At 36.9% G+C, this 25141-nt stretch overlaps 1 protein-coding gene and 1 long non-coding RNA gene across 2 annotated transcripts; both read left to right on the top strand.

Moving 5' to 3' along the window:
• The first annotated feature begins 2069 nt into the window (after positions 1-2069).
• rnd2 (Rho family GTPase 2) lies at positions 2070-24456 on the top strand. The gene is made up of 5 exons (XM_055194448.2): positions 2070-2471; positions 3648-3735; positions 16879-16988; positions 21977-22111; positions 23901-24456. The coding sequence occupies exons 1-5, from the start codon at positions 2364-2366 to the stop codon at positions 24168-24170; spliced, it is 711 nt and encodes a 236-aa protein (XP_055050423.1). The 5' UTR covers positions 2070-2363; the 3' UTR covers positions 24171-24456.
• LOC129431598 (uncharacterized) lies at positions 8700-11713 on the top strand. The gene is made up of 4 exons (XR_012359266.1): positions 8700-9082; positions 9813-9845; positions 9972-10119; positions 10857-11713. It is a non-coding gene; the product is annotated as an uncharacterized lncRNA (long non-coding RNA).
• Positions 24457-25141: the final 685 nt, after the last annotated feature.

The following is a 25141-nucleotide window of genomic DNA, read 5'->3' as shown; positions in this document are numbered from 1 at the left end:
ACTCTTCTTCCTGATCCACCACAGCTTATACAGACTTATATAGACAGTCCTCATCTGCCACGTCTTTCTCATATGCATTTTCTGCATCTCAAGCAACTTTGTTTCTTACCAATAAACAGAAAATAACTCTCTTAACAACACACAACAGGCCAATTGCATGGCCCCTAGGGTCCTGTCATCCACCACCGCTTACACAGACTCATTCTCATCTACCACCTTTTTCTCATACTCCTTCTCTTCTCAGCCTCTCCAATAAACACATAACATACACTCTGAGATTGGTAATAGCTGGTGGGAGTCAAGACTGTATGCCTATTTGTGACCCTGGACCAAAAAAAAAAAAAAACAGTCATAAATCGCATGGGTAGGCCTATATTTGTAGAAAAAGCCAAAAATACATTGCATGTATTAAAATGATCAAATTTCTTTTATGCCAAAAATCATTAGTATATTACATAAATATCATGTTCCATGAAGATATTTTGTACATTTTCTACCATAAATATATCAAAACTTTATTTATTTATTTATGTATTTATTATGAGTGGATGCAGCAAAATCACGAACAAAATTTGGCCAGAAACGTGCATACAAACATGCCCTTGTACATACAAACATAACCTGTTTTTAGGGAATTATCCATTTAAGTTTGTTATTTATTGTTTTTTATGTGTTGCTATTCAGTCCTCAAGGTCATAACAGCGGTGAATCAGAAGAGAGTGCTAAAACAAACCTTTTCCTTAATATAAAGTGTTGATAAAAGACTTTATATGGACTTTGAACTTTAAATGCGTTTCCAGTTTTCAAATTGTTGTATCTTGTCCTATTTTAACAAACCATACATTAGTGAAAAGCTTATTTATTTAGCTTTTAGATGATATATAAATCTTAATTTAAAAAATTAACCCTTGACTTACAGTTTTGTGGTCCAGGGTTTCTTTAGGCACAATTTGAAGTTGGATTTCAAAATGAACCTTTAAAATATTCTATAGTACTATAGTACATTTTACAGTATACAAAATGACAATAAATAAATATAAAGAAAATAAAGAATTATTGCATTCATGAACAAACATGCCATTTCAGTATACCAAACTAAATGTAACTTCCATACACTGTAGAAATTACTTGTTGCACTTAGATTTTTAAGTTTAATCAACTTAATTACAATTTATTTTAACTTTCTTGACTAGTGAGGAGTTGCAATAAATTATTAGAAAATAACTTAAGCTAATTCAACTTTATTTTTATAATTTATACCAACTCCTTACTAGTCATGAAAGTTTAAATGAATTGTAAATGCAAGTTGATTACAATCAACAAGGATTTATTTACAGTGTATGACAACTAGGTTTAGTGGTTCAAAATATTTTCTTTTGTATTTGACAACTCATTCTTATGCTATACCCAAAGCTACAGAAGGAAGCAGATACCAGTCAATTATCTATATATAATTCAAACAAATCAAACACAAACAATCTTTCCACAGTTTCCTTTATGATTACACTAAAACGCACTGCAATTCCAATATTTAACAGCAGATGGAGACATCACTTTTATTTTACATGTGAAAATCTTTGTCAAGTATTTGCTAAGGACATTATTGTAAATTCAGTGTAAATTTCAGTTAAATGATAGTTTTGTTGAACACAACAGAAAGTAATTTGATAAATGATGGTAAGCACACAGACTACCCACTGACATTTCATTGTAGGAATAAGAAATACTTTGTAAGTCGATGGGTACAGTCTACTGTGTGCCTACCATCATTTATTAAATTACCTTCTGTTTTAACAGAATAAAGAAACTCATACAGGTTTAGAAAAACACGAAGATGAGTAAATAAATGCTTTCTAAATGTTATGCTCTTGCTCCATCTAGCGGTCGGAAAAACTATAACACACAGCTGAAACGATTTTCCAAATGCGTGATTTACTAACAATCTTTAAAAATATATTTTGTGTTGTGCAGAAGACAAAATGTTCAATTTTATGTGAACTATCCCTGAACTATTCAGAAATAATACAGAAGCAAGATAACCGCGTGTCATCATTAGATACCAAGAGTAGCCTATCGAGAAGGATGCAGCAAGACCGGGCTTCTTCTGGCGCGTGACAGGACAGGGCGAAGAGCGCGTGGTGTCACCGTGGGAACTGGGAGACTGACAGGCGGACAGGGGAGGGGCGCGTGCACTCTCTTTCTCTTTCTCTCTCTCTCTCTCTATGGCACATAGGTTACCCGTCCACTCCGGAGACAGAGACTGTCTCTCCTCTTTCTCTCTCATTTGTTCATTCAGCGCTATACATAAGTGTTATCAGGAGGCGCATGGTGATCGTTAAACGTTAGGATTGCGGACAGTGCCGATGATGATGGAGGGGCAGTGCAGTCGCTGTAAGATCGTTGTGGTCGGTGACACGCAGTGTGGAAAGACGTCGCTGCTGCATGTGTTCGCCAAGGACAACTATCCAGAGGTGAACTAATAACATCATTACTATGGGAACTGAAAATACGTATGAGTGATGACAACAGTCATATATTAGGTGTTAAAGTATTAATAATGCACTGTAAAAACTGCAGGAAAGTTACTGTATTTCCACATTTAATTAGTACACGTAGTCTGAGAGTCGAACCTCAACCTTCGAGTTTCTAACGCTAAAGGATAATCGAGAGCCACTTTTAAAAACCTTTTAAGTCATAGTTCTTAACTATTTTTTTTACTCTTTTGAAGTCTGTTGATCCTTTTATCCACTTTTGTGTTACAAAGAGGTTTTTGTTTCCACTCTTAAAAATCAAGAAGCTTCACAAAGCCGTAAAAGAACCATTTTTGGCTAAATGGCTCAGTAAAGAACCTTTAACATGTGAAGCTTTTTGTTTCAAAAATACTTCTTTTAAGTGAAAAAGATTTTTTAGATTATAAAAAGGTATAAAAGAAATAGTTCTTCTAAGAACCTTTGACCAAATGCTTTTTTTGAGGAACCAAAAAAGGGTTCTTCTATGGCATCACTGAGGAACCTATTAAGCATCTTTATTTTTAAGAGTGCCTTATTGTTTATTATATTTATCTTTAACATACACTCTCAAAAAAAGATACAAATGCTTTCACCGGGGCAGTTCTGTTTCAAAAAGTACACCTTTGTACTAAAGATGCACTTATATATCTGCCAATAATTGTTTTTTTAATCGATAAAAGCTATTTTTTCGCACTATTGGCTGATATATCCTGTCACAACAACATGAAAATGCAATGAATTTGAGCTCTGTGTATAAAAAATGTTAAGAAACATAATTAATTTAATATTCAATATAAATGGTCATTTTATATCAAATTTAATCTTTAGAATTTAGTTAATGCAAGTTAATATAACCACCAAGGCATCGGTATTGGCAGATATTAGTCTTAATTATCCGTATTGGTGGAAATTTTTTTAATTATACCTAAAGAGTGCATATTACTATTTCAGAGCTACAAAAATAATCTACCTAAATGGTATAATAGGACTTTTTAAGGTTTACAGTACCATCCCAGTGACATCTTTTGTATCTTTTTTTGGTATGTGTGTGTGTTATATAGCCATGTGCTGTCAATTTTACTGCATAAGATCTCAGTGATATGAATGCATTTTTGTTTTGGGTAATTTTTCTTGCAGAGTTACGTGCCAACTGTGTTTGAGAACTACACGGCAAGCTTTGAGATTGATAAACACCGCATTGAGTTGAACATGTGGGACACATCAGGTAAGATCTGTTTAACTGCCTGACATCAGACGAATCAAACAATGACCCAATGTGCCTTGAGCATTGAAAAAATTCAGTGGTGTTAATCTGGTTTCCTAGCCTTAGTTTACTGTAAATGCAGAAGAGACAGAATGAACATATGCAATTGAGAAAAATATAATTATTTTGCATTATTACAGTTTTAGAGCCAACATGTCTTGTGATGCTCAGTGGTTGCCCTTTTATAGATTTGGGGACGTTCAATTTCTTCAACTTTGCCTAAGATGTTTTTCTTAAAATCAAAATGAACCCAAATGAAAATGATGTTGATCTGTTTTTGTTTTAGGGGTTTATATTATAATCTGGGTGCACAGTTTGTGTCTTTATCAAGATCTCCAAAAAAAGACATTGTGTAAGATTCTCGGAAAAATATCTGAAACAGTAAAGACTTCGACAAAGTCTATATTTCCTCTCATTTTGAGTGCATAGCTATCTATCTAGGCATCCAACAGCTCTTTGCAATGCTTTTCCTGCAGGTGTGTGAGAATTTGTGACACATTGCGAGAGATGTATAGCATTAAAGTTTAACTGTAACAAATCCTGGTGCAAGTCATGGATGCTGTGCATTCCTATCCTGATGCCTGCTGACCCCTCCCATGCTCTGCACGACCCCTTGTGTATTTTTATGAGACTGCTCATGGTGCTTCGGTTCTCTGCAGTGATTCTCAGATCTTTTATGGGGAGTCTTCCCCACTTTGAATTAAAAACACACTGTCGACAGTATGGGTTATGAATATAAAGTAATATATGATCCGGCAATATTCCTTTTGCTATTGAAGCCTGAACTGAAGCCTGATAATATTTAATATAAATGGCTTTAAGTGGATTCGGGATTCTCCTCAATGTAATAAACCAAAATGTTGTCTATAGCCAAGTAATATCTATGTTCAGAGTTGTGCATGTTATTTACTGTCCGTGAGGATTTTAGCGCACTGGGTGTTAAGCTACATCACCGCTGACACACACTCGTCCTGACACACACTTCAGGGATTTCTCAGCATGCGTGACCCATAAATCCCCCGCTCTAGGCCTCTGCCTGTTTCCCCACCCTGCTATAAAAGTCCTTATTGGGAATCTTTTTTAAGTTCCTATGGGAATGTTTTCCTCTCCCGCTGTTGTTGTTGGTCTGTAGGGTTTAGCTGGGTCAGACGGTAACCCTGTCATGAGTAAATCTTCACTTTACTGTAAGTCTGCGGTGCGAGACTCAAAAACTCAATGCTAAGCAGTGGCCCCTGAATAGACTCGATGATAATAATACAGATCAAATGTGAGCCCTGTCATTGTTTAAAAATGGTGCTGTGGTAAGCCCTCTTTAAAACAGCCAGGCACCCAGGGGCTTTGTGTACAAAATTGTATGTGTATTAATAGATTTGTGTTTTCGGTCAGTACTGTACACCCAAGATTAAAATTCTGTCACCATTTAAATGGTTGCAAACCTGTATACATTTCTTTGTTATGCAGACTATCATTTAAAGGAATAGTCTACTCATTTTCAATATTAAAATATGTTATTACCTTAACTAAGAATTGTTGATACATCCCTCTATCATCTGTGTGCGTGCACGTAAGCGCTGGAGCGCGCTGCGATGCTTCGATAGCATTTAGCTTAGCCCCATTCATTCAATGGTACCATTTAGAGATAAAGTTAGAAGTGACCAAACACATCAACGTTTTTCCTATTTAAGACGAGTAGTTATACGAGCAAGTTTGGTGGTACAAAATAAAATGTAGCGCTTTTCTAAGCGGATTTAAAAGAGGAACTATATTTTGTGGCGTGGTATCGCTTTTGGGAGTAGTTCGACTCGCCTGAAAAGTCCGCTCCCCTTCTCACTCTCATAATGGGAGAGGGAGGGTGTTAGGGGGCGTGCACACTTACGCTTTTACGCCCGCGGCCGGCGCATGTTTTCAATTGTTTTCAATGGAAGCTCAGCGTTTTTCAAATAAGCCAGCAGCTAGCGGTTTTTTTTCCGCGCTGAAAACCGGCGCAGAGAGTTGAGAAATGTTCAACTTTGGAAGAAAAGCTCCGCTCGTCAATGTCAGTTCTCACGCGGCCGTCCAATCACAGTGTAGGTGGGGCAGGACAAGTATCACAGCAACCAACCGTCTCACAGCTGGCGTATCAGAGCTACCAAAGCGCTTAGCTGTAGAAAGCTGGCACTCAGCTGAAAAACAGCTGGCATTCGGCGTCCTCAAGGCGTTTTCAGCCGCGTTTAAAAGTTTTGGTGTGTCCAGCCCCTTACTGCGCCGAGTCGAAGTACTCCCAAAAGTGCTATTACGCCATAAAATATAGTTCCTCTTTTAAATCCGCTTAGAAAAGCGCTACGTTTTATTTTGTACCACCAAACTTGCTCGTATAACTACTCGTTTTAATTTTTTAATTTTTCTACCTTTGCACAATTATGGCGATATCCAGATAAATGTCAATAAATAAAACATTTCGTCAATAAAGAGAAAACGTTCTCTGAGGTGTTTTTTGTCTTATTGATATTTCCGCTATTATCCACAAGATGGCAATCTTACCCAACTTAAACACTGAGGCATTCACTCGACACAACAGCGTTGTGGTGGATTTAGCGTGACGTGTGTTTTGATCAGGCTCTGAATCTGATCTCTTACAAAGTTCTTCACAAAAATGGAATTATCTCCGCATTTAGCTGAAAATTTGATAGATGATAAATGATAAGAAAAACAAATGAAGGTAGGATGAAACGTTTTTTGATGTTGTTGGAAAGCGGATGGACTGTTCTTTCATTTGATATTTTATGTTTATTTAAAGAAGATAATTTTTCTGTAAGGCATTAAACTAAAACTGGGTGGCAACATAAAAAAAAACGCTGACGGGGAAAGAGTTAAGCATGCTTCCAAGCATATTTGATCATCACTTCAACAGTTGCACGATATAAATGTTAATGTATATTTTAGATGAATGTTGATATAAATAAACACCACAGTCTTTAATCATATTTTCATTGTGTCTTTGCTGCGTCTGTGTTGTTTGTGAACTGCGCTCTGTTGCAGCCACACTTGATTCTGAGGAACTACTTTGTTTGGCGGAAGAGTAATATTTGTACTAATATAATTACAACTTATTTGTGTTTTATTTTATAAAATCCCGCTAACGTTATGCATATGAAGTAACCGTTTTATAAACGCAATAAACCCCTCGAAGCGTTGGGTCACCAGTTCATTTTATAACAGCTAAGGGTCGTGCCTAACAACGCCCCTTAGCTGTTATAAAATGCACTGGTAACCCACTGCTTCTTGGGGTTTATTGCTTTAGTAGACACCATGCCACAGATACTATTCAGAAAGCTGTTCTTAACGCCAAACATTTCTATTATACCATTTAACGAGGTCTTGATTTTGTTTTTTGGGGTCTGCTGGAATACATTATCATGATTTAAAGTTCAAATCTATACATTAATATACAGTACCTCTTTTCAGTCCTTCCCAAATGTTGGATTGGCCGCTTACCCTAATCATGACCTTTGGCTTCTCAGGAAAACAGTGAATGCCCTATTTTAACGATTTAGGTCTAAAAAGTCTGAATCCTCTTTTGCTAATTTAACGATGGGAAAAATGGTTTGTGCGCCTAGGGCACAGTCTAAAAGGGTTGTTCCTATTCTCGTGATGAGTAATGTGTGTGTTTTGGGCGTAACATGAAATAAACCAATGGGAGTCTCATCTCTCATCCTCTTTAAAGGACAAGTTCGGTATTTTACACTTAAAGCCCTGTTTTCAGATTGTTTATGATGAAATACAACGGTTTTGGAACAGTTCTGAAATTGGACATATGATGCTGTCCCGAGACTTTTCGGGTGTTTATTGTATCACCTCCAAACCTCTATAATGGCTGTATAGGTGCACAGGAACAATCCTTTCTAAAATGCGTTATACTTTCGTTTACAAATACGTGAAACTCACCGAGTGGTCAGGGGTGTTCACTGATATGCTCACACAAAAATCGCTGAAAAAGATGCTTTCCAACAGGTTTTATCGTAGAAGACCACCAGTTTAAAATTGATGTTAAAAAAGCGTTGTTTTATTTGTATTGAATTTGTTATTTTTTTAGTAAAACCATTGGATATCTTTAAAAGTCATAAATTAGCAGGCTTTTGATTGCTGTAAATGTATGGAAAGCCTACATGCAGTGTAATCTCAAAGAATAATTAACAAATATGCAAGAAAAGGTTTGTAACCTAAAAATACTTAGTATTTTTTGTAACAAACAGGAGATAAAGAATTTACAAATGTGTGGAGAGCCGAAACGTTTCAGCACTCGGACAGCGCCGTGAGTGTTTTGAAAAGCATTACTTAAAAAGGTTCTCATCTCACCATATGGTACAAATTCATCATACATAAATGCGTGGGGTAGCATTTAAAAAAAACATTTCAAAATATATATACAATATTTGCATTTGTTTAAAGCAAAACATTCAATTACTTAACAGGCTACAGGTAAAGCAGCTCTTTACGCCTTCTAACTTCTCTTAAAGGAATAGTCTACTCATTTTCAATATTAAACTATGTTATTACCTTAACTAAGAATTGTTGATACATCCCTCTATCATCTGTGTGCGTGCACGTAAGCGCTGGAGCGCGCTGCGACACTTCGATAGCATTTAGCTTAGCCCCATTCATTCAATGGTACCAATCAGAGATAAAGTTAGAAGTGACCAAACACATCAACGTTTTTCCTATTTAAGACGAGTAGTTATAGGAGCAAGTTTGGTGGTACAAAATAAAACATAGCGCTTTTCTAAGCGGATTTAAAAGAGGAACTATATTTTATGGCGTAATAGCACTTTTGGGAGTACTTCGACTCGCCTGAAAAGTCCGCTCCCCTAATCCCTTTCATAATGGGAGAGGGAGGGTGTTACTGCGCCGAGTCAAAGTACTCCCAAAAGTGCTATTACGCCATAAAATATACACTGAAAAAAATGGACTTAGTGGGTCTTTGAATTTAAATAAAATAAACATGTATATGCAACACAAAATATTTATATTCCTTGTGTAAACATAATTTAATTGATTAGGATTAAAATGTTTTGTTTGAATGTAAAATGAACACATTATTCTCACATTGATTAAAATTGATTGAATTGAATACTTAAAACAATAAAATTGGGTTTGGACACAAAACGGCACCTCCTGAGCAGCAGGGGCAGTATAGCTCATTGAGAAGGACATCGATTGCCATAAAAGAAGAATAAAGATCGTTTGTTTGGGCGCCAAAATGAAGACTAAGCACAGCAGTCACTGCCAGTCAGTCAGAAGAACTCTCTCAGACGGACACCACGTTATTAAAGTAAGTTCTATTATTTATTTATGTTCGCTTCATACGTGATATATCTTCACTAGATAGACTATTTTTTTGTTTACAATATGTAGCCATTGCAATGACTTGTAGTAAATATTAGTTTGGAGGAGGTTGGTGGAGTAAGTCAGTCAAGCTCATAAAGAAAAACACAGCGTTTTAAAAACGTCAGCTGTTTAATGTTATTTCACGTTTGGTAGTTTTATCTGAGTTGAAAACTGTCAGCTTTGAGTTGACTTTTGAGGCACTTTTTACTCAGTTGTTCTATGGAAACCTGTCAGGACAAATAAAACGCTAACCAAAAGTTATTCTGTCCAGAGTAACGTTATCCATGTAAGTAATTTACCAGATGATATCAATTAACTACATTAATAATGACATTGCGTATGAAACAAACGGTCTGCTTAATCAGATGAACAGACCCGCGTCAGTTATTCGTGACTTCGCTACGCCACGAGCAACACTTGATTCTATTAGAAAAAGCTTTTTTAAATGTCTCGCGTGACGTCTGGTATATTAACTGAAAAAAAAATCGCTTTGAAGTGCCACACCTTAAAGCTGACGTTTTCAGAAGAGAACCTTGTTGTTTTAAGATCTCATTTTGTCCAACATTGCGTCCTATGACAGATATAATACTTATTTCATTATTGTTCTGTGTATGTGTGACCTTCATCATTTGAGGTTATGTGTTGATTTCACCTCTGAATATTTCCTCTTATAGGTCCATCATCCTTTCATGCGCTACACAGCATTGGTAAGTCATTTCTTTCACTTTTGTACTGCTGTTAGGAGCTAAATCTTATTTTTGTAACTAATATACAATTATTATTCTTTGACTCGCAGTACTCAAATATACAATGGTTGGTTAATTTGTTTTCAGATAAATGCTGAATTTGAAAGAATCACTACTGTCTTATGTTCCTGCGTGTCACCTGGACCTCCAATCCAAAAACCTGATGAAACTCTTCTATCAGAAAGGAGGACAGCTAGCAAAAAGGCTTCAAACAATCAATGATCAAATGACAGATGTAAGTAATATAGATTCATAGACATAAAATGTGTAAACCTTGTTGGAAGTACAGAACATTTAGTATGTTTTAGTTACAACATCTTTTGGCACACGGGTCATTAAAACACCTGGGAAGATTTAAAGGGGTAGTTCATCCAAAAATAAAAATTCTCATCACTTACTCCCTATCATGTTGTTACAAACCTTTATAAATGTCTTTGTTCTGATGAACACTAAGGAGGATATTTTGAGGAATGTTTGTAACCAAACCAATCATAAGCCCCATTCAGTTCCATAGTGGGGAAAAATAATACTATTGAAGTGAATGGGGCTCATGAACAGTTTGGTTGCAAACATTTCTCAAAATAAATATCTTCCTTCATGTTAATCAGAACATAGACATTTATACAGGTTTGTAACAACATGAGAGTGAGAAAATGAGAGATTTCACTTTTGCTGTGATTGTCAGGTATGGTAGCACACACTCGAAATGTGGCCTCTTTATTTAACTCATCCCAGTGTAGTGAACACACACACACCCACACACACACACACACACCCAGAGCAGTGGACAGTGCAGCTGCCTTGCTTTGTAACCCATATATTTGTAACCAATTGTAACATGCTGTGGCAATGCACATGGGTCTGTATACTTACATTTATATTTGTTTGCATTGTACTAATTTCCAATGACACTTTTATTGTAACAGTAACCTTTTTTCTGTTTCTTTAACTACATTTGTTTGTTTTGTACAGGGCATGGATGAAGTCAGCGTCAGTGAGGTCATTTGAAGACACCAATGTTGGGATTTGTGCTCTCAAACAACCTGCTTCTTGTGATGAAGAAGAGGATCTTTGTATAGTCCTGGAAGGCATGAAGGTGTTGCAACATCGTGCCATGTTGTTTGAGCTGATGTATGCCTTAAACCTGAGCTATCCTGATCTCCGCTTTTATTTTTGAGGAAATCCAAAAGATTTTAATGGAACTGCATTGAGCGTAACTTTAACGAACAGTTTCTTTCAGTGAAAGGATCAGAAAGACTGTGCTGCTCATTTTTGAATTTTTTATCTGTTTTAAGTGTTTTCTCTTATTAATACATTAACCGTTTGCTGCTCAGAGTCGATTTTGGAAATGGTTGCTGTATTTTGTTTTTGTTGAATCTATGATTAACAGTTTATACAAATGCTGTAGCTCTGACTTTCTGAAGGAGTGATATTTTCCAGTTTGTAAATCCATTTTAAAAAATAATAGTACTTACTGTTTTGCATGTCTCTTTGGAATGCAGTGTTTGTGTTTTAGCACTTCTAAATCTACTGTGATAGTAACTATTTTAAACATTTGGGTCAGTTTCATCCTAATATAACTAGGGCCTAGTCATGAATTAATCTACAACCTGTTTGGGAAATTGCCCCTTGATGTATGTACTGCATGTGCTGATTGTTGTAATAGTTATTGACTGTTATTGAATTAATGTGTAGTGATTTAAATGAATTGATGATCTGAAAGCAGTGGTTTGCCTCAATATCACTAAACATTTGTACAAAACTCTTCACTTTTTATGCCAATGCAAATGTATTTTGTATTTAAAAAGAAATAAATAACATTTGGATAATTATGGGTGATTATTCTGGTGCCAGAGACATAATGAAATTGCTTTAGAGTTACATAATCCCATAATATAAGCATTAAAAAAGCATGTTGGAATTACAGATGAAAATCTAGTCCCCTTACATAATTAAATTACTTAAACATTACAAAATAAATGTGTTATAGTAAAGAGAAATAGCACTTTGAGTCAACATATTTGTATTAGACTACTTAAAATAATTAAAATGTTTTGGTCTGACACATAAAAATTATTTGAGGAAAATTATTTTGGTTTTAAACAATCGGATCATGTGGGACCGATGTACACATTAAAATTACGTAAATTGAAAGGATTTTTTTTTTCAGTGTAGTTCCTCTTTTAAATCCGTTTAGAAAAGCGCTACGTTTTATTTTGTACCACCAAACTTGCTCGTATAACTACTCGTCTTAAATAGGAAAAACGTTGATGTGTTTGGTCACTTCTAACTTTATCTCTGATTGGTACCATTGAATGAAAGGGGCTAAGCTAAATGCTATCGAAGTGTCGCAGCGCGCTCCATAGTTTAATATTGAAAATGAGTAGACTATTCCTTTAATCATTTCTCATTTATGTCCAAGAGACTCAATAATAATCATTAACATTTCAATCAATCTTTTACAATCCTTAAATTTTTATATTTAAAAACAATTGTGTGCTATCCATGTGTGTGATAAGCAAACATACGTTGTCATCTCATTTTTAGACGCATATTACTAATGCGCTATTTAAATAACAAAAACTATATCCGCCCCAAAATAGCAATGCGCCAACAATGCGCCTGAACGCACCTCGTTTTCAGACCAGCACAAGACCATGGGTGCACAAAATGGGTGCAAATGCATTTGCTTTTAAACAACGTGAAGCTGGACATGAAAATGATAAATGCGCGGTGCTGAAACTAGCAAAAAACACTTGCGTCGCGCATTGTGCCGGGTGTATGATAGGGCCCTTACAATGGCATCAGAGTCAGATAATGAAAATTTAATACAAGCACATCAACCTGAAACACATTTACACGATATTTCACAATCAAATGTTTTTATTTTGTTATTGTGTCTAAAACTGGAATGCTTCATGAAATGTCACAATTTTCATTCATTGCGAACTGAATTTTTTCACAAACATAAAATCCCTTTTTACAGTACATACTCTTAAAAGCAATCCGGTTGAATGCGTTTTCGACTACCTCTGAATGTGGTCGAAAGTGGATGAGCTCAACACGTTTTCACCAAAACGCATATTAATACTAGGTGTAAACAGCCTGATCTATGCATGCACATTATGTCTCTAATGTGTCCTAATGAAGCATGTGTTCGTGTATGTGTGTGCGTGCGATTATTGTGTTTTGTATGTGTGATGCTGCTTAGCTAACTGACACATTTATGCTTATGGCAACATCTACAACAATCTTCAATGACATGGCACTGAATTCATCCACTCATACACACACACACACAGTTGCACAGCTGGCAAGAGGTGAACCCGAGTGACTTGAAGAGGAGAGTGTTTACTGCCAAAGATTCAGGTCAATGTTTCACACAGACAAACTGCTCTTAACAGGATACAAATTATGTCTGGCACTACAGACGTAATCACAGTAATAAACGACCCGAGCACAAACAAAAAATACAGCCGGCCGAGAACTCAACAGTGACATTTAACACCCACTACAGATCAAGACAGGAAATAAATGGTTTTCATGCGACGCCAATGTTTTGCAGATCAGCAGAGGACAGTGACCGTGAATGACGAGGAGTTTTCAAATTGTTTAACAGAATAAAAGCATAAAATGACTGGAAAAGATAGGCAGCTCGGTGTAAACACAATGTGTGTGTGTGTGTTTTAAAAGCTGTTATGGGAGAACATAAAAAGATGTTGTATGCGTCCCTTTTGACTAGCACACATGAAACAAGCTATAAACCACAGAAATAGCCTTTCTTTCCAGCACTGGAAAAGAACAAAGAGTTTTTTGTCTTTACAATTTGTCTAATGCACTTTCTCTTTGCTTTTAACACTGCTGTTTGTAAATTCTTTATGTAATTTCCAACTCTTGCTCTTATATATATTTATAAGTTTGATATTACGCTTGTTATTTATTATATTAATCCCCTAAATGTCTGATAGTGCCATTTTATTCGATTATAATATATTTATGAGGATAATAACATTTTCAACAACACCATATATTCTACTTTATATACTTTTTATTGAGTCATATATCCTTTTTTCTTCTGTGGGTTATTTAATCTAAAGCTGCTTAAAAAAAATGCAACGTTATAAAAAAGCACTAAACAAAATTGACTTGCCTTTATGTGCATAAAGTTCTTCCTGTCTTGTGGTCCATTTGGCTGGGGGATGACAGGCCTTCCAGAGGGGATTGTGGGCCCATGGGTGGCTCCTGAGGCCAGCTGATAGTTTTGATCAGCGTTGTTCACGCTTCACGCTCATTGTCAATCTCACACTTTCTCTATCTCTCTCTATCTGTGTCTGGATTCATGTCCTCCCTTGAGGCACGGACGGCTGAGTGAGACACAAATGTAAAGTCACAGACAAGATGAGGAAATGCATAGGCTGTGCCATGTTGTCGCCAGATAGTGTACTGTACAGTCTTTAGACATGAAATACATGATATTCTTCTTATTGGGCGAGCTGTGTTCAAAGCTGTGCATACTGGATTTAATATTGTATTCCTCAATACATTATGCCTGACCTTCTGTTTCCAGTGTGACGAATGACCCAGAAGCGATGCGATTTTATGACATGTCTTTCTTGATTCGTTAGTTAAATGCCAAACGTTTAGACATTTGTACACCAAATAGATTTTTCAGTCGTTTGGCATTTGCTATTAAGCATGCAACACTGTGAGATAATGTAACACTAATGTAGCATAGTACTGCTTAAAAAGTTTATCATTGGATTCTATAAAAAATAGCATGCAGTATGCAGTATAGATGGCACGAGAAAGATTACTTTATTCTGGAAACGGAACACTAGATACTATTTATTAAATACTTATAGTATACAGTGTATACTGTCTGAACTTTTTTTAATCGTTGTACTGTGTGTTATACACAGCTAAAGGATTATTAGGAACACCTGTTCAATTTCTCATTAATGCAATTAATTAATCAACCAATCACATGGCAGTTGCTTCAAAGCATTTAGGGGTGTGGTTTTGGTCAAGACAATCTCCTGAACTCCAAACTGAATGTCAGAATGGGAAAGAAAGTTTTTGAGTGTGGCATGGTTGTTGTTGCCAGACGGGCCGGTCGGAGTATTTCACAATCTGCTCAATTACTGGGATTTTCACGCACAACTAGGGTTTACAAAGAATGGTGTGAAAAGGGAAAACATCCAGTATGCGGCAGTCCTGTGGGCGAAAATGCCTTCTTGATGCTAGATGTCAGAGGAGAATGGGCCGACTGATTCAAGCTGATAGAAGAGCAACTTTGATTGAAATAACCACTCGTTACAACCGAGGTATGCAGCAAAGCATTTGTGAAGCCACAACACGCACAACCTTAAAGCGGATGGGCTACAACAGCAGAAGACACCACCGGGTACCACTAATCTCCACTACAAATAGGAAAAAGAGGCTACAATTTGCACAAGCTCAAAAAAATTGGACAGTTGAAGACTGAAAACATGTTGCCTGGTCTGATGAGTCTCGATTTCTGTTGAGACATTCAAATGGTAGAGTCAGAATTTGGCGTAAACAGAATGAGAACATGAATCCATCATGCCTTGTTACCACTGTGCAGGCTGGTGGTGTAATGGTGTGTTGGATGTTTTCTTGCACACTTTAGGCCCCTAAGTGCCTACTGGGCATCATTTAAATGCCACGGCCTACCTGAGCATTGTTTCTGACCATGTCCATTCCTTTACGACCACCATGTACCCATCCTCTGATGGCTACTTCCAGCAGGATAATGCACCATGTCACAAAGCTCGAATCATTTCAAATTGGTTTCTTGAACATGACAATGAGTTCACTGTACTAAAATGGCCCCCACAGTCACCAGATCTCAACCCAATAGAGCATCTTTAGGATGTGGTGGAACGGGAGCTTCGTGCCCTTGATGTGCATCCCACAAATCTCCATCAACTGCAAGATGCTATCCTATTAATATGGGCCAACATTTCTAAAGAATTCAACAAGGTGCTGAAAACCTTGTTGAATAAATGCCACGTAGAATTAAGGCAGTTCTGAAGGCGAAAGGGGGTCAAACACAGTATAAGTATGGCGTTCCTAATTATCCTTTAGTTGAGTGTACATGAATAAACATTTTAAACAGTGCATTGTTGTCATATGACCCAAATCACATTGCATGTAAGTGGTCCCTAATTATCATATTGATCATAAAAAATGGACATCAGAAATCACACTTAATTACTTTCATTTCATTTATTACACTAGACAAGTGGTCTCCAACATGGTGGCCGCGGGCACCAGGTTGCCCGCACAGAGTCTGTGAGTTGCCCGCACATGCTACTAATAGCCTAAATTTGAATATTTATTTATTACATATTTTTTATAGTAGCTTGGTTACTTTTATGTATTTTATCATTTTAAACAATGATAAAACAAGTAAAATAAAATAAAATCAACAAGTAAAAGAAAAAGGTTCTATCAAAAAAGTAGCCCTCTAGATTCTTTTATCCATTGTGGTAGCTCTTGTTCACAAAAAGGTTGGAGACCCCTGCACTAGTCATTAAAAGTCAAGTCAAGTACATTACACTGTGTGAGACCCAGTATGCTTTGTCATATAATGCACATTCTGACAGATTTAGTAGGTCATCTGGGTACTTCACGCAGGGCCATTGTCAGGAGGTGGGATATCACACCCATGCTCCAAAAATAAAGCGACAGTTCTTATTCCATGTATACTAAAATTCACACTATACATACTACTGTATATGTATTATTAAAACAGTTACTCTTTATGTGGAAGTGGAATTACAATGGGGCAACAGTCTTTAATTTTACATGTCATGCTGGATGACGCCTTAAATTCGTAATTTGTTTGTGCTACAGTATTTCAGAGCGCCATTAGCACTGTTTTGCTCCTTCAGTTAAAGATCAACTCATTCATAATTAGGCGTTTACATCCAGACCCCTGACTGTGACCGTGTGTGTGTGTGATCTACAGGTTCCTCCTATTATGATAATGTGCGACCCCTGGCATATCCAGACTGTGATGCTGTGCTCATCTGTTTTGATATCAGCAGGCCAGAGACCCTGGACAGCATCCCTAAAAAGGTCAGAATTTCCTCTGCTCTCTATACCTCTCATCTTCAGAGATCAACATTTAGAAATAACCTATTGGGTTTTAAACATGCTCACATAATCGCAATATGATGTTCTCACTCTGAAACACAATGTAACTGTCGACTAAGACAAGTTTCTGTTTGTGGGTGTTTCACATTGGGAGGATGACAACAACAGATTTACACAAAAGAACTTCATCTAAACACAGATGTCAACAATTATATGGGGATGAGGGTGGAAACTTAGTGCTGAAGGCTTTAAATGTGTTGTTCTGTCAGGAGAAATTGCTAGAGGTGGGGGTGTATAAGCAGCATCTTACATTTTTATGTCAAAGATTTATAATATTGTAGTTATTTTTGATACACATTCAAAACAAAAAATGTGTGGTTGCTTCAATGGAACTCAATTTTTTTTTTTAAAATATGCTAATTTTTCAGCTACTATAGAGATAAACATTTGATTTTTACCATTTTGGAATTCATTCAGATGATTCCCGGGTTTGGTGGTACCAGGGCCAGCGTCAAGGGGGGGCATTCGCGGGCCATGCCAGTTTTTTTATTAATTTAATATATATCAAGAATCATTTAAATAAATAAACATTGAATGTTTCATGACTTTTAATGTAATCAAATGAGGAAAATATAGTTGATATATGTTTTTTTTTTAAATAGACCAGTTTCTCTGATTGGTTGTATTGCGGCGTCTCATGCGTCTTTACGTCTTTAGCATATTAATGTGACTTGATACTAGCAACGTGTTTTTTCGCGGCATTTTATGGATCGTGTAAATATGGATATTAGAATATTTAGAACGAACCAGCACTGTGTGCTCCATCTGACTTCATGCAAAAACCGATTGGTTTAAACTTGGAGATTAGTGGTCGAGGCAGAATTTTCAAATCTACAGGACACTGTTTTAAGGAAGTTTAATGTTCGCACACGCCGCCTTCAGCTTTTTTAAAGGTAAATTAGCGTTGTTTTAATTTACATAAGCCTAAATGTGAAGTGTGGCTTTAGACCGATAACAGCATTGCGACGTGATTATGGTACTACTGATTAGCTTGCGATCTTCTGCACTTTATACGAAAAATGACCTGACAGTCTGTACCAGTTGTATGAGTGTGTGCTTGCACTGTATTTGTTGTTTTAATGGCAAGTTTTTGCAAGTTATTGTTGCTAATTGCATGCCCCCCCCCCCTTAAAACCCGCGTGTCCCCTTATTAGTTATGCTCTGGGCGGTACCACTTTTAGCATAGCTTATACAATCCATTGAATCTGATTAGATCATTAGCATCGCGCTAAAAGAGTTTCAATATTTTTCCTATTTAAAACTTGACTCTTCTGTAGTTACATCATGTACTAAGACTGACAAAAAATTTAAAGTTGCGATTTTTTAGATATGCAGACCTGCCAACCTTGGAAATTTTTTTTAAATAGCAACTTATCCCGGGGGCGCGGCGCGAGGTCAGGAACATTTGCTGATCAGTAGTGATTGAGTTCACATGCTCACTTATCACTTATTACTACAACTTATTACTAAGCACATAGTTCCCACTCACCACAATTTCTAGTCTTTCAACATACAAGTAGGCTATGAAGAACTCTTTTAATGAAAAGGCAATCCCCCAAAATAGGCCTATTTAACAAAAACGACTATGGCATATGTCTTAAATACATGGGACATTTTAAATAACAATCCACAAATAGCGTGCTATATCCTTGCTTTATATTCCAGCAGGCATGTTGACATGAACCTCTAATGGGGCACAGCATGCCTACCACTACTTTTTCTTTAACATACCTAACATGAATAGAATTAATATGTTTTAATGCATAAATGGCATGTTAGCTGATTTGCATTCTACAGTACTGATGATAATGAGTCTTTTACAAAAATTTACAATAACATTACTTAGCTGCTAATACAATAAAAAACATATGTGGATGATCCTTTTGTGTATATTATCTGCATAGTGTTTAAACCTGCTGAAAAAACAGCATAAACCAGCATAATTCTCATGCTGGTTTAGCTGGTGGTCACCAGCATACAGCACCAAAACACAACATATGCTGGTCTTGGTGGTGCTGGTATGCTGATGACCACCAGCTAAACCAGCACCAAACCATCATGAGAATTAGGCTGGTCTATGCTGATGGTCACCAGCAAACCAGCAACAAAACACAAAATATGCTGGTCTTGCTGGAATACTGTTTTTTTCAGCAGTAATGCCAACTGTTTATGTAGTGTCCTAAAGTAGATCTAGTGAACTAAACAGTAATTTCATATCTGACAATACAGAACAGTACACAAACATTGTTTTTCTCAGCAATAATGCAAACCTCTATACTTGGTTTTGACTGGCTGAGCATATAGTTCGTTTGACCTCCCTCATCATATGCTTCCTGCTTCTATTTCCCTGCTCTGCACAAAAAAAATCGGATGTACATTGACAGGAGCCAGTAACAATCGAGTAAGAATAAGACTTATATTATTTAGAAACATACTTTTGTTTTGTCATGTTTTCTCGCATGCCTCACATGCTCTTCTGAGTGAGCGGCGGCTGAGTGCTACAAAAAGTAAACACAGACGCTCCGTTCGCGGACATCGATTTCTTGGTGCTCGCGCCAGTTTGTCTTGTGGGACGGCACCGCGTTTACAACCGTGAATTACGGTTCATATAGCTCAGTTTTGCCGCGATTAACAATGAATATACTGGCAAATAAACTAAAAACTTAAACTTGAGGCACAACATAGGACACTGGGTACAACAGATTTACACTAGGGCACGTGCAACAGTAAAAGGGGTCTAGACGCCCCTGGTTTGCAGGCTTATTACAATGGATGCAATTCACAATTCCCATACCCTGCCCATTTACCTTTAAAAACGGTGTTTAGAACCATCCTCCCTTGTAAAACAAGTCACAGTATGAAGATGGACCGAGATGAAGAACAATTTCGTTATTTTCGTTATTCATTGCGAGTCGCGACGGCTCCCCGCTCTCCGCTTTGAAGAGTTTAAATCTAGCGCTATGATTGGTCGACGTCGTCTTTTCCCAACAGGTTGCTGCCCAATGCGGTAGACTCATAGACACTCATAGATGAGTTGCCTAGTGCGCAAATGCACATACAGTTTAAATCAAAGTCATCAAAGGCTTTTCGCGTATTTTGAAGTGACAAATCGTAACAGCGTAGTTTGGTGTCTAAATGCGTATCTGTTACGCAAAATGCGTAAAGGTTGGCAGGTCTGGATATGTCTAGGAACTGTACTCTCATTCTTGCGTAATAATCAAGGACATTGCTGCCGTAACATGACTGCAGGATATTACGCAGCACCCGAAAATAGTCCCCTTGGTTATCCCCTTGGGACTATTTTCAGGCACTGCATAATATGCAACTTTTAAAGGCGTTCTAAGGGAATCGGTGTGTTGATTTTTGAAATGTGTTTTCAAACAAACTGAGCGTAGTTAACTACTCCCCCTCCCTTCCGTGCTTTCATGAACGCGCCCAAACCCAACCCCCAAAATCCTTCTTGGCGTTTATTGGCTGGAACACTTTGTTTTGTTTCGTTGTGCAGGTTTGGCCACTGTGTTTATATTGAAGTTTGTAGAGCCTGGGCTGTCTACAGAGATCGCATTTTTTACAGTTTGATCAGCGGACAGGCAGCAAGCAGATAGTGAGGATTTGTTTGCTGTATGTAACAAAAAATGTTTTATGGTCTAAAACGAGTGAATTCGCTTAATTTTCCGTCGGTCTTAGTACACAATGTAACTACAGAAGAGTCAAGTTTTAAATAGGAAAAATATCCAAACTCTTTGGTTATTTTTTAGCGTGATGCTAATGGTCTAATCAGATTCAATGGATTATGCTAAGCTATGCTAAAAGTGGAACCGCCAGACCCAGAGATCAGCTGAATGGATTCCAAAACGGTAAAAATCAAAAGTTTATCTCTAGGGGAGTTGGAAAATGAGCATATTTTCAAAAAAATTGGAGTGTCCCTTTAAACATTTATACTTTATAAACAGCTTATACATTATGCTGCTATTTTTAATATCTAAAATGCCAGCTAATGAATATTCAAGCACAATGATAAACATACGTATAATTCCAAAGTAGTACATGCAAAAATGACTTTTTTACTTTGTATTTTTGTCTTGTTTTTAGTATAAATATCTAAAAATTCTTAAATCAAGATGCATTTTATTTTCTTGATGAGCAAAATGACCTAAGAAAATAAGTTTAGTTTTTAGACAAAAAATATCAAATTAAAGTGAATTTGTTCTTAAAACAAGCAAAAAAAAAATCTGCCAATAGATACGGAATTTTTCTTGAATTAAGATTTTTATTACTTGCCATGGTAACCAAAGTTTAAATATCTACATTTATTTACTTAGACTATAATTAGTAATACCATAACATTGACAGATCTAACATAATAAAAGATTTTTCCACCAATGATTTCAGCATCTAATGAACACATTCAGAACCTGTGAAATGATGCCATAGCTGAAACAGCATTGAATTCAGCAGGGGCAGCTGGACTTCACACATGCAAACTGCCTTCTCACACTCTCACACGCCTGTTTGTATACTGGCTTTGAATGGTTCTGCATTAGCAGGAATGTTTGTGAAAGTGACCACATTGGCTGTAGCAAGAGTGGCCGTAACAGAAATATAAACAATGTACCACAGATTGTCTGTATAGCAGAACATCATTTAAACATAAACTATTGCAATACTTCTTTGAAGGTGAAGCGTGTAATTTCAGGACCAAACAAAACGTGTGAAAGGAAATGTAATGAACTGATTTAAATCAAACTGTGATGAGATTATGAGACTTTAGCCTGGATTTCACAGACAGGGTCACATATATATTTGATCACAGAAGTAAAATAAATGTACGAAGAAGAAAGGGAAATGTATTCATGCTGTATGTGTTCATGTAACACAATCCAAAGCAACCTATAAATCTTGTCTTTCAGTGGCAGCTAGAAGCTCAAGAATACTGTCCTAGTGCAAAGCTGGTGTTGGTCGGCTGTAAGCTGGATATGAGGACAGATGTCAACACTTTACGAGAACTGTCCAAACAGCGGCTCATACCTGTCACACATGAACAGGTGAACACACACATGTACTCATGCTTATAGCATACCACATTATAGCATAGAAGTACACAATAGAACACTGCAGGGCGCAGCTATCACTTCTAGAAATGTCAAATGAAATATCCTATTATCTCTGAGTCAATTTCTTTAGCACACAGTCATTACTGAAATGAAGAGTAAGAGAAGACCGCTAATGGAAAACCAGCTGAGAGAAAGATAGAGCTTATTTTGCCTTGACACTTAGTTCAGCTTTTGCTGTAATTCATACAAATATTATTTTAAGAACAGACTACAGAGAGAGAGAGAGAGAGAGAGAGAGAGAGAGAGAAAGAGAGAAAGAAAGAGAGAAAGAGAGATATATGCTCCAAAATGCTCTGATATTTCACAGAACAATCCTGACATCTACTTATAATTATTTCTTTATTTTTTCCATTCCTTCCTTTATTTCTACATTCCTTCTTTCCTTTTATTCCTTCCTTCCGTTTTTTTCTTTCTTTCTTTCTTCCTTCATTAATTCCTTATCTTCCTTCCCTCCTTTACTTTCTTCATCCCTTTCCTTCCTTCTTTCCTTCCTTCCCTCTTTTTCTTTCTTTCTTCATTCCATCCTTCTCTCATTCCTTACTTTCTTTCCTGTTTTTTCTTTCTTTTTTTTCTTTCTTTCTTTCTTTCTTCGTTTCTTTCTTTTTTTCTTTCTTCCTTCACGTTTTTCTTCCCTCCTTTCTTTCCTTCCTTTTTCTTTCTTCCTGTCTTACTTTACTTTTTCCATTGACTCTTTTCCTTCCTTCCTTCCTTCTTTACTTTCTTTCCTGTTTTTTTTCTTCCTTCCTTCATTAATTCCTTCATATCTTCCTTCCCTCCTTTCCTTCCTTCCTTCTCCTTCTTGTCTTTCTTGTATTGCTTCCTATCTTCCTTTTCTCTTTTCCTGTCTTTCTTCCATTCTTTCCTTCCCTTACTTCCTCTCTTTCTTTCTTTCTTTCTTTCTTTCTTTCTTTCTTTCTTTCTTTCTTTCTTTCTTTCTTTCTTTCTTTCTTTCTTTCTTTCTTTCTTTCTTTCTTTCTTTCTTTCTTTCTTTCTTTCTTTCTTTCTTTCTTTCTTTCTTTCTTTCTTTCTTCCTTCCTTCCTTCCTTCCTTCCTTCCTTCCTTTCTTTCTTTCCTTTTCTTTCTTTCTTTCTTTCTTTCTTTCTTTCTTTCATTAATTCCTTCCTATCTTCCTTCCCTCTTTTCCTTCCTATCTTCCTTCCCTCTTTTCCTTCCTTTCTTCCTTCCCTTTCCTTCCTTCCTTTCCCTTTCCTTCCTTCCTCTCTTTCTTTCTTCATTCATTCCCTCTTTCTTTCCCTTCCCGTCCTTCCTTCTTTCCATCCTTCCTTCCTTTCCTTCTTTTCTTTTCTTTCTCTCTTCTTTTATTAATTCCTCCCTATCTTCCTTTACTCTTTTCCTTCCTTCCTTCCTGTCTTTTCTTCCCTTTATTTCTTTCCTTTCCCTTCTCTTTATTCCTTCCATTCCTTCCTATCTTCCTTCCCTTTCTTTCTTTCCTTCGCTTTCTTTCCATTTTTTCCTTTCTTCCTGTTTCTGTCTTCTTTCATTATATCCTTCATATCTTCCTTACCTCTTTTCCTTCCTTCCTTTCTTTTATTCTCTCTTTTCTTCCTTTCCCTTCCCTTTATTCTGACTTGCTTTTATTCCTTCACTTCCTTTCCCTTCCTGTCCCTTTCCTTCCTTGCTTTCCATCTTTCCTTCCTTTTTTCACCTTTCCTTCTTTTCCTTCCCTTTGTTTCCTTCTTTTTTCCTTCCTTCCTTTCAGGGGAGTCTACGTGCACGTGAGCTGGGCGCTGTTGCCTATGTCGAATGTTCTTCCCGTATGTGCGTCAACAGCGTGCGAGACGTCTTTCACATCACCACGCTTGTGTCAGTCAGACGTGGCCCCACCCCAAGCCTCAAGAGAAGCACCTCACGGCGCACAGTCAAACGCATGTCAAATCAGTCACTACTGCCAGTCACCTCGCAAGCCACGCCGCTCGAACCCAGCCCCGCCCTTAGGGAGGACAGAACCAAGAGCTGCACAATCATGTAGACCAAAATACGAAAATGCACGCATTAATGGACATCTGCACATGCACACAGTCACAGTGGTGTGTTTGAATTAAGACATGTGCAGAAGATTTTATGTATTTATGGGACATTGAGGGTCATATGTGACCCATAAAACTGTACAGTTGTGTGAATAAATTATAAAGAAGACTTCTATTTATTAACTTTAATTTTATTTTTATGGTTGTGGTGTTACTTTGCAGAGCTCAGTGTCACAGAGTGTGTCACTCAGAGCAAAAAGAATAAAAAATAAAGATTTTTGGCTTGGATTGTGTGTTAAATATCTATTCCTACACAGAATTACTATGATGGCATGGAAAGGCACCACTAGGTTGAGAGGTAAAATATATTTTAGTAGCCCAAAGGCGCAAGACTAAAAGACCAGCCAAAGACTATCTTAGCCAAGCAATGACATCTAAAACAGATTAGATCAAAGCTCAGCAAACCATCTACATTCAGTGTTTTATCTGAGTGACTAAACAACACCATATGATTTATTTTTTACGGTTGGTTCCCATATGCCCATTTTGTCCTTTCCAGGGACGCACCCCTCTAGGGATCACAGACCCATCACAAGCTCAGTTGCGTGGAACTAAATCCCTGGAATCCAGAGAATCTTTCACCAGCATTAGAAACGATCAGCATTGATGTTAGCAGAACAAAGACATCTGTGACTTCTGCTGTTCACTCTTTTAGTGACAGAACAATCAGTCATGCTTTGTGACATCACAAAAGCTTTTTTTACACTCTAGTGGGTGCCAACCTAAATGCTGCGAGTTATCTAAAAAGTAGGCTTTTGTGACTAGAGTCACGCATTATCATTTGTATATCTGAAACAGAAGCAGGTTTATATATTTTTTTTATTTCAAGCAGGAATTATGAGGGTCAGTTTTCTGGGTTTAATGTATATGTTTGCACTATAAAATACTGCATATAGCAATATAAAACTCGTAA

This window comes from Misgurnus anguillicaudatus, chromosome 19 (genome assembly GCF_027580225.2).
Source record: "Misgurnus anguillicaudatus chromosome 19, ASM2758022v2, whole genome shotgun sequence".
NCBI lineage: Eukaryota > Metazoa > Chordata > Actinopteri > Cypriniformes > Cobitidae > Misgurnus > Misgurnus anguillicaudatus.
This window is presented reverse-complemented; position numbering and strand designations above follow the sequence as displayed.

What these genes read in the sequence shown, in the direction of transcription:
- rnd2 (XM_055194448.2), top strand. Translation starts at nt 2,364, where the DNA reads ATGATGATGGAGGGGCAGTGCAGTCGCTGTAAGATCGTTGTGGTCGGT. An exon ending in GAACATGTGGGACACATCAG is followed by an intron (nt 3,736 to 16,878) that starts GTAAGATCTGTT and finishes TGTGATCTACAG; the next exon opens with GTTCCTCCTATTATGATAAT. An exon ending in TACCTGTCACACATGAACAG is followed by an intron (nt 22,112 to 23,900) that starts GTGAACACACAC and finishes CCTTCCTTTCAG; the next exon opens with GGGAGTCTACGTGCACGTGA.